Raw genomic sequence first — 12,791 nt, 5'->3', positions numbered from 1 at the left:
AAACATATTGTGCATGAATAGAGCATGTCCAATGTTTCAAGAATGTACCATGACACAATAAACATCCATTTATCGGCCTGTCTGTGTTGACAGCATTTCAACCTTCCTTAGTTTGAGGTCATCATCAGGACAAATGAAGCACAACAAATATGATTGCTGCCTGGGGAGCAAACGAACAATGATTCAACAACAAATTTGGTTGTAAGTAAAGGAAAAACAATGTTGTTTAGCCATATCTGAGGTATCTGTAATCAATTCAGGAAATCTGCGAAGCAATGAGGGAACAAAAGGAGAAGAAAGGAATTAATCGGATCAAGAGAAGACAATATAGTGCCCTAACCACAACATGAACGTGAGAATTAAAGTTATACTCACGGTTGGTTGCCTGTGTTTTTTTTAGGACCTAAAGTGGTAAAAACACTCAACCTTCCTGTTAAGTATTAGAGGGTACCAGTAAAATCAACCTGGAAATAAGGGCCCTTTCTGAGGAAACACTTACGATGCAATCGTGAAAGCTGGCATAATGCTGATTGTTGAAGATACATGTGTATCAGGAGACACTCGATTTGGTGGCAGAGTAAGCCAACTGAACGTTAACCATCGGGTTTAACAGTTGTAACAAGGATAGTATATCAACTAAGTTATTAAAAAGTTGGATTAGTAAATAATACCAAAAGTACATGTTGATAAAACCTGCATCCTTCCTCCTCAACTACCTCAGTACTTTTTTTATACAGTGCTGATAGTACTCCTTCTTGTTTTACTGTCGATTTGTACGGCTACTTTTCCCTTTAATGTAACTCGGGTACGGCTGCTATTATGCCTTTATATGCCACTAGCCCTATACGCTTCTGTTTTCTCTCTACCCGTGCTACTGATTTCGTTGCCTGAACTCTAGTGCTAAAATGCCCTATGCCTTCACCACTTCGGGCTAATCTATGCTTCTTCTCTCCCCTCCCTTTCTCACCTCAGACCTATTGCTCACTTGTATCCTACTATCTTTTGGACTCTTCTTTCATACAGTTATTGTTGTGTATTTTTTACTATATGTAACCCTGGCACGTGTTGCTATTTTGCTCCATATCCCGTTGTACGTCTTTTGTGTTTTTACTGTTACTATATATATTTACATGTACCCTTTCTGTACCTTATGTTATTATTGTTGTTCTTTATCTGTAAAGCGCTCGGATAATTTTTGATCACGTTCGCACTATATTAAATTCACAAATAAATAAAAATTGCCGGCCTGCAGTACAGCATTTAATTTAAGTAGGCTCACTAGTGCTACACGAAACCATTGATGATAACAGGGGGCTGGCTCTGGTCTCCCTAGACTTAGAAAAAGCCTTCAGTACCGTGGAACGGGTTTATCTGCTGGTGGTTCTTAATGGTATGGGATTTAGGTGCGACTTCTGTACGCTGGCTCTATGGTCTGCATTTGAGTAAGGAGTGACCGCTCGGAACGATGGGCGGTGGGGAGGGGGACTAGACAGGGATGCCCCATGTCAACCCTGCTTTTTGCTCTCACGATTGAAACCCTGGCATTGCTGTTACGTGGGGAGTTGGTGCAGTGCAGAATCCGAGTAGGGAGTTCCCTTCATGTTGTCTCCCTATATGCGGATGACGCTCTAATATATGTTCACAAACCGGTATACTTGGTGCCGATGATTTTAATGGGCTTGCCCACTACCTTTGTACTGGTGTCTGGGCTTCGGGTAAATGAGCGTAAGTGGCTGTTTCTGCTTGTGAGCCTGGTGGGACGCCACCAACCCGACTTCTGGAGTGGGCTTCCGGTGGGAAACTGAGGGGTTCACGTATCTAGACATAAAGATCGCCCATACTGAGGTTGTTTTCCAACGCCTGAATGTGGACAACCTCCTGGAACGATTGGATGCCTCTATAGCCTTCTGAATAACCCCCCCTATCGGTGATGGGTAGGGCAGCAGTGGTAAAGACGGTCTTCCTCCCTCGTTGTCTGTTCAGTCCAGAATGCGTTGTTCCCACTTAGGCCACAATTCTTTCGTAAATTGGAAAACCTACTTACCCAATTAGTATGGGCGGGGCAACGCAGATTAGTGGTGTTGTCGGTCCTTAAATGTGACTTGGATGATGGGAGACTAGCCCTCTTAGGCTTATGTACTTATTATTACACTTCATGTAGCAAAATGGTTGGCCGACTCAGACACCTGGGAAAAGAAATTATACGCAGGTATATTGGGAGGGGACGACGCACTCAACACCCAGTTCCTTATTTGGTACGACAGACCGTGACGGTGTGGAAAACTGTGGTCATGAAGGTGCTGCGTTTAGCCCCCCTTGATAGGAGATCAGTCTGTGGGACTTGACTCCTTTTCAGTAGATTGATAAGGCTATGTCTATGGAACAAGGAAGATTGGGTGGATGCACAGTGGCGGGCGAATTGTACCCAGTAGAGGTTTTCATCTCATTCCAGGAGGCACATGAGATGTTTGGGGTGGGACTGGCCCATTTTCTTCACGATGCCAAATTGAAGAATACTGCAAGAGAGGTGTGGGCTTGGTTTCCAGCTGCACCTCAGGCCTCCCGGGTGCTTGGTAGGCTGCTCCAATTGGGAAACGCGAGGCACCTAATCACTGTTTATGGTGCAGTATGAGCAACATGGAGAGATCCGCCTGTGCAGCGCGCGGGGCCTGGACTGGGGATTTGGGGGAGTCTATCGCAGACACTGACTGGTCCTGCTCATGCGAGTTGATGAGACGGGTGTCCTGTAACCACAGGTTTAAATCACTGCTTTTTAATTTCTAGCACTGCACCTATGTGACACCTAGGCACGTGAACGGGATAGGCCAGCTGAGCGGAGCTAGCTGTTCGTGTTGTGGGAATCTGGGTGCCTCTTTTTTTTTACATCTGGCCTGGTGGTGACTACCACAGTGAGGGCTACTGGCATTGGAGTCTCTCTCACCCTGCTGGCTTGCTTTCTGGGTCGGCGAAGAAGACCAAAGGTCACAAGATCCCCTACAAACTCACCCAGCTTGCATTGCAATCGTCAAAACGGAGAATAGCCATTGGTTGGATGGGCGACAAGCAGCTGCAGATTAATTTGTGGATTAGGGACCTGTGCGAATGTGCTTTAGCGGAGGAGACCCATATATGCTTCTCCAGTACCGATGAGAAAGCCGAGGAAGAGATCATGACCTGGGGGCTAGTTCTTAATAACTTCAAGAATGATGGTGACTCTAGCTAAGGTGGTGACTCGGGAAATGAGATCTGAGAATCTTGCTTTTTCTTTGTTGCCTCGTACTGAATGTGACTGCCAAGTGTGCTGGTATATGTAGATGTTAATTGGTTCATGTCTTGGACTTGCCATCCTGTTTCTCCAACTGGATCTCTTAAGTTTACTATGATCTGTATAACACTGTAATGCCCAGTTGAACATAGCATTGTCTGGATATAAGGAAGTGGTATTCCCATTGACTTGTAACCCGCATTTATGCACTGATTGTTTTTGATACGTTTTTTGTGAGAAACTCAATAAAGACAAAGTCAAAAAAAGAAAAACGATTACCGTGGACAAAAGTGTTATTCATTTTCTATCAGGTCGACATTAACCTTATAATCCCAAAATCATAGCATTTAAAGTGCATAATACTACTGCTACTGTATCTTGGCCTGTAACTAAACTAACTACTTTTATTAAGACTTCTTTTAGGATGCTGGCATTGATTTGCACAAACTCAACGTATTCAAATAATTGATCATGTATTTTATATTTTAGGTTTCCTACTCGGTTCATTATGAAATGGATCAGTCAGAAGCACTTATTCAGACTGATGTGAGTTTCCATACACAGATACATATTTGTTTTTAAGCACAATTGAAAACACAATAAGAAATTCATGTTTTCTCTTTTCCTGTAAGGTTGCAGTAGGAGTACTTGGCGGTCTTGCAGTTTTATGGTCCCTTCTTAAGACTGTAGGTTGGAAGAGACGCATTGGAAGTCCAATGATTGACTTGCAGGTATGGAACAGTTTTTCGGTCCGGGCTCTTTTACTAAAGCAGCAACAGAAAGAAAAGCGTATCAGTGTTGAAAAGCAGAGTCGAAGCCATTTTTCCTGATCCTGAAATGTTGCATGCAACTACCTCTCCTCTTGTAGCCCTATTTTGTTTCAGTTTTGTTTATAGTTTGGCTCCTAAACATTTCGATACATTTCTGTTTGTATGTTTCTGAAAGGTCAGATGTATCTTCAACATACCAAAACTAAAGTTCTAATAGTTACTATTCTATTTATGAGCCAAATGCCATGATGTCATGATCTGCCGACTGAGCATAAGGATGCAGAGCATATAAATGGCCCCACCTCATTATTTTCCCTTCCACTCCCAGATATTGGCACACTGGACCTTGCTGAAAGTTATGCCCAATAATTACAGTGGTCACACAAATTCTAGGAATCAAATTTATTAATTTTTTTGGAGCTTCTTCATCATGAACCAATAGTATTTGGGGTGCGAGAGCTGTCACAAGTGCAAGATGTTTACTGCTTTGGTAATGATTATAAGGGCTGTAAATTACTCACCAAGACCCATCATCTAGAAGGTGGGTCTTTGCTCACTTTGCCACTGGATTCAAGCAAGCCTGGCTGAAGACGGCTGAAATGCCAGAAACCGGTCCTAGGAAGCTTGTTTCCGGTCCAGGGAAGGCATGGCTTGGCAGTTCGGGCTGGACTGTTCCCATGAGGCACAGGGTCAGACTAATTTGCATATGGCCATGTCGGAACTGGGGTGGCAGAGTGGGCTAAAGAACGGTGATGGATTAAACCCAGATCAGTTGACTGGGGGCGAGTGCTTGCAATGTTCAACACTCCGTCCATCATTTCCTTTGGTTTTTGCTTTGTTTTAATTTTAAACAGAGGAGGACAAGGAGCGCGGCAGGGGAACTCTGGCCGAGCTGACCGCAGCCACCACCATCTACGACGAGAGTGCCATCGACTTCAGCTCGTACATAGACGCAATGTCGACAGTGCCCACCCTGGAACTGTGCCACGACGAGCTCTTTGCTGAGCTCTTCAACCACAGCCAGCCTCACGCCAAGGCTGAGCCCCAGGCACCAGAATTTGAGTGGGGGGGGGGTGGGGGAGGCTCTCCACTCTGCTGACGAGCTGCAGCACGGCACCGCAGGCCCACCCTACGGAGAGAGTCAAGGAGGGGGCACTTCATAATCTGTTCGGTTTGCACACTGAAAATTGAACCATGCACAAGTTCTCGTTCTTGGCATGTGTTTTCTGTTGGATTAGCAGATTAATGACTAAATCGGCGCTTCAGAAACCGGAGTGTGCGCAGACGCTTGAAATGTAAGCGTTATTACTAGCTCAACCGTACTTCTTGTATCAGCCCTGGAAGGATAAAAGGCCGAATTATCCCTACCGTAATTAGACTTTAAAGTAAACCTTTGAACACAAACTAAAGTGAACACGTTTCTTGCACCAGATGTAGATTAATAACTTTCAGTTTTGTGTGACTGTAAGTGAATTCTTTCTATCACAGTAACTGTGGCTGTGTAAAAATATATGCATCAATCTATGTATCCTGCTTCTTGTAACACCTGTTTGTACAGTGCTTAGAAAAGGCAGAAGTGTGGTATTTATTTATCTAATTGTTTATATGCAGACCGGCGTTAAATCGCTTTACAAAAAACAATGAGAGATAAACATACAAGCATTGCAGTGCAAGTGGGGGGCGTGGGGAGGGGTGTAGATAAGAGGAAGCGGCTAGATAAAGAGGGTGAATATCATATTTATTTGTATTTATTTATTTATAAAGCGCGACACTCATCCCAAGGGACATCACGGCGCTGCAAAACACAATCGAATATAACATGAAGAAGTTTAAATTGCAGTTTAGTAGCTGGGAAATAATGGGATTTTAGTTTTTTCCTAAACATTAAATATTCTTCAGTCAGACGTAAATCTAGAGGATGTTTGTTTAATACGAGGAGCTTGTAAATACAGCTCCAGATCTGTGCTTTCCTAGACTTTTGTATCTTTCCTGGGTCAGTAGAGGGATTATAACCATGGGCGTGCAAACTTCGCATAATTTGCTTTTGCGTAATTACGTGAAATTTCATCAAAGTTATGCATAATTAAGTGAAAAGCAAATCCGGCATTTCACGCTAAATGTTATCACATATTGCGTCCGTTCATTAATTGTAGGTGCGTGAATGCATTTAAGACAAGCATTTGCAATGCAATAGGTCTCACATTTACGCGAGTTTAAGCTATTGTCATTGTAAATAACAATGCCTTTTAGTTAAGTTTTAAAAACGAAAAAAAAGGCATTGTTATTTGTAATGTGAATATCTCAAACTCGCGTAAATGCGAGACCTATTGCATTGCAAATGCTTGTTATGTCTGTCTTTGGTGTTGGGGAAAGAAACTGTGCTATTTTTGAACATTCAAGATCTTGTGAAAGAGGTGTGGCGCAGCGGCCAGGGTGCCTGACTCCGAACTACGTGGTTCATGGTTGGATCATCGGCGTCGGCGGCAGGTTAGCCAAGCACCATGTGACTCTGGGCAATAGCTCGCTTAATCTTCCCGAGGGCCCCCAGCGCCGGGACACCACTTCGGAGGTAGCTGTGCGCTTTACAAATACTGGTATTTCATTTAATTTCATTTTAGGAAATTAACAGCACTAAAATATAGTTAGGTAGATACTGAACTGTAGCTTCTGTATTAGATATATAGTAGCATGTGTATTAAGACATATTTATGTATATGTCGGAACTACATATAACAATACAACATACCATACACAACGAATATTTATCTATAAAATTAGGATTATAATGAGGTAAATGAGAACTATCCTCTGGGTCAACAGTTGTGCAGTGTGCGATACTAACCACACAGACCAGGCAGGCTTCATGCAAGAGTAGTCAATATATAAGGGTCCTAGACCAGAGAGCTACCATGGGTTTGCACAATAAGGCAGTTGCATAATGAACATAAAGGGGGCCCCCTTCAAAGTACATGGTGGGGCCCTCCATGCTCCAGACCCTAACAGAAGCTCTCAGGCCAGGGGCCTGCCGCCCATGCACAGTGCTGGGGCGGCCTCCTGGTGCTCAGTGGATCCCTGCACCCCAGGGGCTGTGGGGGCTAGTGTTATGGCACTATAATAAGGATAAAAATAGGGTGCTATAACTTGGAAAGATTATTTAAACAGGATTGCTATGGACGAGATCTTCCTTTCACACGTGCAATCTCTGCTCATGGTTCATCAGGCATAACTAGAGGTTAATTTGCAAACCAAATTAGTGTCAGGCTATCATAAGGAGGCAGCTAGCGCCAGCCCATTGCTCCTATTAGTAACTCTGATCTTGAAACCCTACAAGTGGGGAGAGGGTGTGGCGTAATGACCAGAGCTGCCGACTTTGGAGCTGGGGAACCAGCTTCAAGTTTCTGTGTAGGCTCAACTTCACAGTGATTCTGTGCAAGTCACATAATTTCCAGTGCCTACAAAAAATGAATGTATTCTTAACTGGTACTCGTGAAAAGCGGTCCAATACCTTTGGGTCGAGTTGCACTGTAAGCGCCATGGTTGACGATTAAGTGCCGAGCACCGGATACCACCGTCTCAAATTACACACTGGCTAAAATGGATGCAAAATCCGTTTGCTCCTCTTCTAGCTGTGTTCCACCCTATGTAGTCGTTCAAGTACAAATCTGATGTTTTCATGTTTTGCTCCAATTGAATCTTCTGTGTCCATCAGATCAAATATATTGTAATTGTAAATTGCATATATATAGTGCTTACTACCGACTGATGAGACATTGAAATGCTTTGCAGCGACTACCGTGCTACTTTTTAACCCAAGATTAGAGGTTAATAGTTATTCAGGAATTCTTAAGTGTTTAAACTTGAGCAGCATGTATTTCATCCTTCCTTATATTATAAATATTATTAGAAAACTTCATTGGGAATTTAAAGCCGATTTTACTAATTGTTTTATATTGCATCCAGTCCCATTGATATGTGCGTCATACTCCTTCCTGACAAGTGACCGAACCACTTATGGGGGATGTGTAGTGTGGTACTCAGCAGCTTGTGCTTGGTTGGAAGACTGTAGAACCGCAGTTCCATTAGCGTATTACATTTTTGTAAAAAGTGTAAAAATAAGTGCTATGACACAGTCAATGTTGGTCACTTCTTAGCTCTTTTCAAACAAACTTTCAACCATCCTGCACAGAAGCCACGCAGCTGTAGATCGCCTTCAAAATATTGAAAGCCCAAATAGCTGGGCTGTTTGGCGCTGTTAGTGTTTTCTTTGTCATGCTGTACAGCTGCGCGACTGCTATGCAGCATGGGAGAAAGTAAAAAAAGAAGTGCTTGACCCGTCATAGCCTTTTTCTTTTTAGGTGAGACCTATTGGCTTTGCCAATGCTTGTTTTTGCATACATTTAGCACTGCTAACAAGAGGCCTCTAATAACATTCCCGTAGTTGAGTGAAGTAACAAGCTCCCCTGTGCGGGTGGATGCAGGTGAAATAGGGGCCCTGAAGATGTTCTCTGACTGGAACTCTCTTAACACGAGTTCCCTTTTACACGGGAACGGCCGAGATATATCAGCATTAATCTGGATTCAGGATCAAACTTCACTCGCCCCGGAATATGGATTGCAAGTCAAACTGTGCAAGCAAATAGTGCATCTCTTGGAAAGGTGTAGAACACATGCAGTTAGCTTGATACCTCCATTCTGAGGAATGCAATGCAACTGGTATGGTGACGTAATTGAGCACCTGCTGCGGTATTGCGAATTACCGAAATGAAACTATTGCACTAAATTAGAGTTCAACATAGAATGAGGGCCATAGGAGTCACTATGGTGGTACCTGTGACAAGTGACAGGGATGCAGAAACCACCGTGTTTAGTGCTTTTGCTACTGTTAATTAGCACTCATTTGCTTCACACTACTCCATTAGCATGTGCTGGGACTGGACATGGGAATTTGCAAATCTAGAAATAAAGATGGGCTGACGGACTGCAATGGACGGTCACTGTAGCCTCCTTCCCATTCTGAAACACATTTAAAAGGAGCTTTTACTTTTTTGAGTTGTGCAAAAACGTTCCATTAATAATAAGTACTCACCTATCAGAAGGGGTGTGGCAAGCACGCAGCCTGCTCCCATAAGGCGACCTTACACTTTTAAATGTAATATCTCCGGGTCTACTGATTAAAATGTTGCTGTTCTAATATCATTATATTTATTAAAATGTAATGTATTAATCTGTTTTTCTAAATTGGTTTGGGATTTTTCTTGTTTTGTGTTTTCATTTTATTACTATTTGTGTGCTGTGTAAATAATTTACACTTTGCCTCTAAGTTAAGCCTGGCTGCTTTGTGCAAAGCTGCTTGAGGGTTAGGCTCAGGTTAATTTAGTGAGTTTTGTGGTTCACCCTGCCTAGGATTGTGGTTGTTGCCCGATTGATGCTCCCACCCCTTCAACGAATAACGCTGATTTATTACACAGTTCCTCTTGTGTCTGACACCCAAAGGGCCATTCACCAGTTGTTTCTCCAAATTATCATCCTCCTCCATCCAACCCTTTAAATGTTGCAACTGGAAGGCTATATAGTCCAACCCCAGATTCGGTAGTTTGAGGTGGCCTTCTGTGGAATCTAACTCTAGTGTATTTAAGCTCAGTATGCTCCTTTTTCCCCGCCCGTACCAGAAATATCAAAAGTTTCTCTCAATTCTTTAAAGGTAGCTTTGGCTAGGAGAAAAAACAAACGTCATGGAAGAAACACTTTCTTGTGCACAGCTATTCTCCCCACAATGGAGAGCTGTAGGATGTTCAAGAATCTGTCTCACCCGGCCTGTCCCTCCATAACTATGCCACTGTTATGCCTCATTTTCCTTCATTTCTGTGTGCAACTAAGATACCTGGGAATTAAAAACTTTTGACCTCCCATTGAAGACCCAGATCTGTGTTCAGTAATTGCGTTTTCTACAATGTTCCCCAAAAATTTGTTTTCGCTCTGTTAATTTGAATGCCAGAAGCTTTTCCAAGTCATCTAATTCTCAAATCAGGATTGTCACGGAGTCCCGAGGTCATCTGAGATACACTAGAGTATCAGCCACATACAAAGATACTGTGTGGGCCTTTCTCACCCACCCTGTTGCTCCATGCTTGCAGGAACCCCCTCAACCTGATACGAAAGGCTCTATTGCCAAGGCAAAGAAAAGTGGTGATCACGCCTTCTCTCTGTTTAGTGCAAGCATCTTCTATTACAGTATCCGAATTTGAGTTACATTCGTCTTAACAGCGTCTGTGCCCAGATCCCGATGTGGTGCAGGCATTACTCAATTTGTCTGACTCAGACACTATACTAGTACCACATAGTCGCACAAAGACCCCACACCAACGTTTTGGCCCTGATTTTGTCCAGAGACAGCCATATGGAGACAACAGTAGGGTGGCTTAGATTAGTTTGCCCCCTGCTATGATGAGGGTAACTGGTACATAGACCTGAAAGATGCCTGTGGATTGGCTACCTCATCCAACACTGGGTTGGTGTCCCCTCTGGCACACGCAACTGAGGAAATGTCATCCCTTGCTACACTCATTAGGAGAGCTGCTGTGGTCCTGGACCTTCACCTCCCCATTTTGGAGGTAAAAACAAATGCCCTTACTGAGGTCCATCATTTTGACAACGCTCCACCTGAACCTCTCCTGCCCTTCAATGAGGCCCTCACTGATACACTCTTGGGCACTTGAGCTAAACCATGTTCTGGCCTGCCAGTTAATCACCAAGCAGCACATCACCATGGACCAAAACCAGGCCACTCTGATGTTTTGACTCTGCATCCAGCCCCTGAGAATTTGGTGGTGCAGGCGTCCACCATTAAAGTAAACCCTAATGCCTTTCCCACTGTTTTCCAAACACAGAATCCAAATGTGTGAAGTTGTTTGTTAGAGGGTATTTTTGTTGGTTAGCCTTGCCCTGTGGTCAGTCAACACCAGTTGTCTCTTGGGTTGTTACACCATGGCCTTATGGGACATAGTTGGTGAGATCTTACTGGCGGTTCCAGAAGACTTAAGGGCTTCCCTGGACCAAACCATTCAGGATGGCCTGGATACAGCTACATTTTTCATCCGACCAGACATAGACACCACTGATTATCTAGGATGGCTAGCGGGACAGGTGTGGTTATTCAGTGCCATGCATGGTTGAGTTCCACAGGCTTTGCCGGGGACATGCCCTTTGATGGTTACACCAGTTCAGCAGAAACTGCTGCCTTGGCCCGAAGCTTTTTAAAGAAAGCTGAGCCAATGCATGCTTTTTGGGCCTTTCAGCACCAGCTTGGCAATTACCCCAACAGTTTTGTCCTTTTCAGGGTTATGCCAGGAGCTTGGCATATCGGCAGCCCCGCTGCCTGCTCAACAGCCTCTCAGCCCTTTCATGTTCGGGCCATGGAGCCAACAGATAACAACCAGGCCATCAGGGTCAGTGTATCTCCCAATCCTTGCCCCTACATCAACAACTTCAAAACCTCTTGGGTGCTCAATTAGCAGCACAAATTCACCCTGAAGGAGGCAGGATCATCCACTTCATTTAGGGGTGGCAGAGCGTCACATCTGACAGGTGGGGCTTTCAAATTGTCCAACAGGGCTATGCTCTGCCATTCCTTTTCGACCCACTGCACCTGCAGTCTGCATCAGAGCAGCTTTTAGAGGACCATCTGTCCAATTTGCGCCAGGTGGTGCAGGCTCTTTTGGCCTAAGAAGCTCTAAAAAGTCTTGGCACCTAAAGTGGAGACTGGATGTTATTCTTGCTACTTCCTTGTGCTGAAGACAGATGAAGGTCTCTGTTCTATTAGAATTTTCACCCTCTCAAAATCTTTCTGCAAAAGGACAAGTTCAAAATGCTCACTTTTAGCCTTGTTCTTTTTGCCCTGGATTCTGGAGACTAGGTGGTGGAGTTGGACCTTCAGGATGCATTTTTTCATATCCTTAAAGTGCAGGCCCACAGGTGCTGCAGAGGTAGACCACTAGCACTTTTAGTCTGCTATGCATCTTCTTGACCTCACCAGTACCCCTCAGGTATTCACAAAGGTGATGGCAGTTGTCGCAGCCTATCTTTGGAGGTTGGGTGCACCATTCTTCCCCGAAGTCGACACCTGGCTATTGACGGCAGGCCTGCCACTGTCAGTCACAGACCACCTCCAGATGATTGCGAACTTCCTGACATTTTTTAGGTTCCCAGCTAACATGCTGAAGTCACACATGACTCCTTTGCAAAGGCTTCCTTTCATTTGAGCCATCTTGGATATAATTTCAGGCCTTTCTCCTGAATCAACGAGTCCAGGACATTCGGCCATGATCCAAATATTTCAGTCTATCATGGATCTCAGTGAGGATGGCTCTGAGGCTTCTTGGACTATTGGTCTCCTGTATCCTGCTCGCTGACTAGGGCAGATGGCATATTTGAGCTCTGCAGTGGGATCTGATGGGACCAGTTGGCAAACCCTGCACCCTAACCCATCCAGAGTTGGCAATAGGGGCAGACATGTCATTACTGGGATGTTGAGTCCATCTGGGAGAGGTGGAGGTCAGAGGACTCTGGTCTCAGGTGGAGACCCGCCTCCACATAAGTTTGCTTGAGTTGCAGGCACTTCACTTGACGTTGAAGGCCTTCCTGCCAATCATCAAAGGGAGGATGGTACAAGTTATCACAGAGAACACCACCGCTAAGTGGTACTGCAAGAAGCAAGGCTGCGTGGGGTCCTGTGTCAGGAGACTCTGTTGCTCTGAAAC

General features: G+C 44.3%; 1 protein-coding gene across 1 annotated transcript in view; it reads left to right on the top strand.

Annotated features, from left to right (window-relative positions):
- The window catches only part of TMEM67 (transmembrane protein 67), a 1,162,308-nt gene that overhangs the window by 721,950 nt on the left and 427,567 nt on the right, over nucleotides 1-12,791 (top strand). The window contains exons 15-16 of the mRNA XM_085605278.1: nucleotides 3,755-3,811; nucleotides 3,898-3,996. Of these exons, the coding sequence (XP_085461404.1) occupies nucleotides 3,755-3,811; nucleotides 3,898-3,996 (156 nt within the window). The remainder of the gene's footprint in view (nucleotides 1-3,754; nucleotides 3,812-3,897; nucleotides 3,997-12,791) is intronic.

This window comes from Triturus cristatus, chromosome 5_1 (assembly GCF_964204655.1).
Source record: "Triturus cristatus chromosome 5_1, aTriCri1.1, whole genome shotgun sequence".
Taxonomy (NCBI): domain Eukaryota; kingdom Metazoa; phylum Chordata; class Amphibia; order Caudata; family Salamandridae; genus Triturus; species Triturus cristatus.
This window is presented reverse-complemented; position numbering and strand designations above follow the sequence as displayed.